Below are 4141 nucleotides of genomic sequence, written 5' to 3'. Positions count from 1 at the left end.
TTTGGTTTCGGTGGCCATCTTGTTTTCTGATTGGGCTCAGCTCTGAGCTCAGCACACGAAAAATAAATATTGTACTAGATTTTGGTTTATTTTTCAAATGGAATTCCATATCTTAGACAAATGGCTGTGTTCAGGTCAGTATAGTCGCTAGTTATAATTTAATGCACTCTACACATTCGCTCAATTTTAAATTTGACTCTCACAAAAAGTGGATGAAAACTATAAAAATGGCACAATTTAGAAAGATATTTTATTTTTTTAACGAATTGACTAAAAAGTGTGTGTAGTTTAAGAAAAGTGCATTTTTCACAAGCATGAAGCTGGTTTTTCTGTTCAATTGGTAGCACCAAAGCTTGTGAAAACAAAGGAATAGTGATTTAGGAAAGCCAACCATTTCTGTTTAGATGTTTTTATGTCGAATGATTATTTAGGATTTGAGTGCAATTTTCGTAAAGAGAAATACCCTTGGCTTAGATTGGTGAACTTTTCAAAGTTAAAAGACAATATCGATTTATAGCTGGTAAGGCATGAAGAAAATGTCGGGCATAAATTGGTATTAGAAGAATCCCAGACTCATAATTATCAAATCATAAAATAACAGTTATTATTTGTATGCTAATAAAAACTCCTCAATTATACTCATTAAAATTTGCAGAAATAACTATCAATTGATAAAAAGTAACACACAATCGTATTTATAAACGTTAAAATGCCTATTAACGTCAAAGAATTACTTATGAAGGTTAATTTACGTTAAATCTAAAAACATTAAGTGTTTTATAAAACGTAATTCGTGTAACATATAATAGAGCATTAATCCAGCTTAACTATTCACCTTTTGCGTTTAAATAAACACCACAAGCTTTTTATAATACTCTTTTTAACTCTAAGCAACATTTACCTTACCGAGCAGGTAAAATAATTCTGTTTAAAATAGGATAACAACTTAAACCCTTGATATCATTCAGAGGCGTTTGTTTTTTGACATCAAACTGCTTGAGTTATTACACGGCAAAAAAAGAAAATTGACTTTTTTAATTTTCAGGGCATTTCAATTTGATGCATCCTATAACTAGTTTTCATAATACGACTGTATAAGATTGTTCGCTTGTGTAGTTTCAGGGCAAATTTTTAAAACAAAACAACAAAAAGTATAACAACGCTGCTTCTCATGCACCAGCCCAGCACTCCAGCAAAATGATTCATTTTAAATTATGACAGCAGCATCTTGAGCTTAACGAGAACGACGGCCATGACGTTTTTACTTTCATTTGCTTAATTTGTATTTTAACTAAAATTTTTCTTTACAAAAATCTGGAGAAACGCCTTCAAAAGTGAATAAAAAGGTTTGTTGATTTGGCTTTAGCTTCCTTTATTAATTTAGTGTACTAATCTGTAAATTTTTGGTTCGCAGTATAAACATTTTTAGTGTGAAGAAATTTGTCATCTACTCCAGATCCGTAGGGAAGTGGACAAACAAAAGAACGATACAACAAAATATTCGTCATCATAACAGCGAACTGCAAGCCTATTTGTAATGGCCTCATTATCGGCAAGCGCTGAAAACATTTCGTGCGACCAACAACAAACGACCAACGATGCCTCGTCGATGTGCCTGGAGCTGGCGCTGGAAGGTGAACGCTTGTGTAAGGCTGGGGATTGTAGAGCTGGGGTGGCATTCTTCTTGGCCGCCGTCCAAGCTGGAACTGATGATCTGCGGACACTGAGTGCCATCTACAGTCAGTTGGGCAACGCATATTTCTACCTGGGTGACTATTCCAAGGCCATGCAGTACCACAAACTGGATTTGACGCTCGCCCGTTCTATGAACGACAAATTGGGCGAGGCCAAGTCATCGGGAAATCTAGGAAACACTCTCAAAGTGATGGGCCGCTTCGATGAAGCGGTAATCTGTTGCGATCGTCATCTTACATTGGCACGCCAATTGGGGGACCGACTCTCTGAGGGGAGAGCGCTCTACAATTTGGGAAATGTGTACCATGCCAAGGGCAAACATATGGGCCAGCGTAATCCCGGAGACTTCTCCGATGAAGTGAAAGAAGCTCTCACAAAGGCGGTGGACTTCTACCAAGAGAACCTGAAGCTGATGTACGAGTTGGGAGATCGCGGGGCCCAGGGCAGAGCTTGCGGCAATTTGGGAAACACATACTATTTGCTAGGTGACTTCCAAGCAGCTATAGAACATCATCAGGAGAGATTGAGGATAGCTAGGGAATTCGGTGACAAGGCAGCTGAACGCAGGGCAAACAGCAATCTGGGTAATTCCCACATATTCTTGGGGCAATTCGAAGAAGCGTCCGAGCATTACAAACGAACTCTATCACTAGCCATTGAATTGGGGGAGCGTGAAGTTGAGGCACAGTCTTGCTATAGTCTCGGCAACACATATACCCTTCTTAGGGAGTTCCCTGCAGCTATCGAGTATCATCACAGGCATTTGGCCATTGCTCAGGAGTTGGGTGATAGAGTGGGTGAAGCCAGGGCTTGCTGGAGTCTGGGAAACGCCCACTCTGCAATTGGCAATCACGAAAAGGCTCTGCAATTCGCGGAATCACACTTCAGTTTGGCCAAAGAACTCAATGATGCTGTGGGAGAATCAACAGCAAAGGTAAACATCACAGATCTGCGGAAGATGCTTGGCTTACCGCGACTCACTGACGAGGAAAATCACATCCTCGGCTCTGATGCAGAAAACTCGACAGATTCTGAGAACACACAAGTAAACGGAAATTCTCGCATGATCCGCGTGCGTCGACAGAGCATGGAACAACTTGACCTCATCAAGATAACTCCCGATGGCAAGCGGGCGGGAGCAGCTGCTGCTGCAGGTGCGCAGCAGGTGGCCGAGGGTCAGAAGTTTGTCAAAAAAACGAATGAGGATGATTTCTTCGAAATGCTGTCGCGTTCACAGTCAAAACGCATGGACGACCAAAGATGTTCCATTAAAATCACCAAAAAAGAAATTCAAATGCAGTCACGAAAACCACTGACTCAACAGAACTCATTATCTTCCTCTAATTTTCCAAAAGAACCAGAGGCTTTGAAACCTACAGGAAGCTCCGTAGATGTTTCAAGTGCTCAGACAGTCCCAGCTCAGCCAGATGATGCTTTCCTGGACATGCTCATGCGATGTCAAGGCTCCCGTATCGAGGAGCAGCGATCAGAATTGCCGATTCCAACAATCACAATGGATGCTGAGACTAACGACCAACAGCATCGTCAAAGACGGCCTGGTGGAGCATCAGGTGCAACTGTCCCAGACGAGGATTTCTTCTCGCTCATAATGAAAGTGCAAAGTGGACGCATGGAAGACCAAAGAGCCGCAATTTCATTTGCACCCAGTAATCGCCTTCAAGGCAACAATGCTCAGACTTCAAACAATTCTTCACAGGGACCTTCCAAATCAGCAAAGTAAATTATAAAAAAAAGAGAATACAAATTATTCTTTTTTAATTATTATTATATTATATTAATTATATTATATATGAAGATATACCATAGTTATAGTTGGAACAGAGAAAAATTACAAATATATTATATCTTGTTGAAATGCTCCTGAAACTGTCCATAAAATGCAATTTATTAGAAGAAACAAAAAGCACTTAACTTGCATGGAAAATCTTATTTTTGATTATACAAAATAATATACTATACCTTTCTACGAAGAACTATATACCTACAAATGTGAGGATGGTGCATTTAAAGATGAATGATTTTATTAAACTTTTAGCTATCTAAGGGAATTGTAATTGCTGTCACTGTGTCGTTGTGTTTCTCTTTTTCCATCTTTACCCAAAAGAAAAGTAAAAGTAATACGAATTTTCAAAAATATTCGCCTTTTAACAAAACGTAATGATTTACATATATTTTTTATTGTATTTTCTAAGATATTAATTATAATAAATAGACTCTTCTGAAATTATTGTACTAACAAAATAAAACAAGGAATAAAGATTTAAGAAATGAAAGTTATTTATTGATCATTGGTTCTTACTTCTGCTGCTGTCTAAGAATTGAAGTTGATTTTCAGAAAATTATTGATATCGTAAAAAGTTTTCGCCAAACATGTTTTTTGAAATAAGTAAAAAATAATGTCTGTTTGCCAATTTAAAAAAAATTA

General features: G+C 38.3%; 1 protein-coding gene across 1 annotated transcript; it reads left to right on the top strand.

The window, feature by feature from the left end:
* The first annotated feature begins 1201 nt into the window (after positions 1 to 1201).
* On the top strand, positions 1202 to 3993 carry LOC129939682 (G-protein-signaling modulator 2). Its single transcript, XM_056047789.1, has 2 exons — positions 1202 to 1346; positions 1415 to 3993. Exon 2 carries the CDS (start codon positions 1538 to 1540, stop codon positions 3434 to 3436), a length of 1899 nt encoding a protein of 632 aa, XP_055903764.1. The 5' UTR covers positions 1202 to 1346; positions 1415 to 1537; the 3' UTR covers positions 3437 to 3993.
* The last annotated feature ends 148 nt before the right edge of the window (positions 3994 to 4141 follow it).

Source organism: Eupeodes corollae, chromosome 1 (genome assembly GCF_945859685.1).
Source record: "Eupeodes corollae chromosome 1, idEupCoro1.1, whole genome shotgun sequence".
Classification (NCBI taxonomy): domain Eukaryota; kingdom Metazoa; phylum Arthropoda; class Insecta; order Diptera; family Syrphidae; genus Eupeodes; species Eupeodes corollae.
The sequence above is the reverse complement of the archived record's forward strand: the minus strand, read 5'-3'. Positions and strand labels throughout refer to the sequence as shown.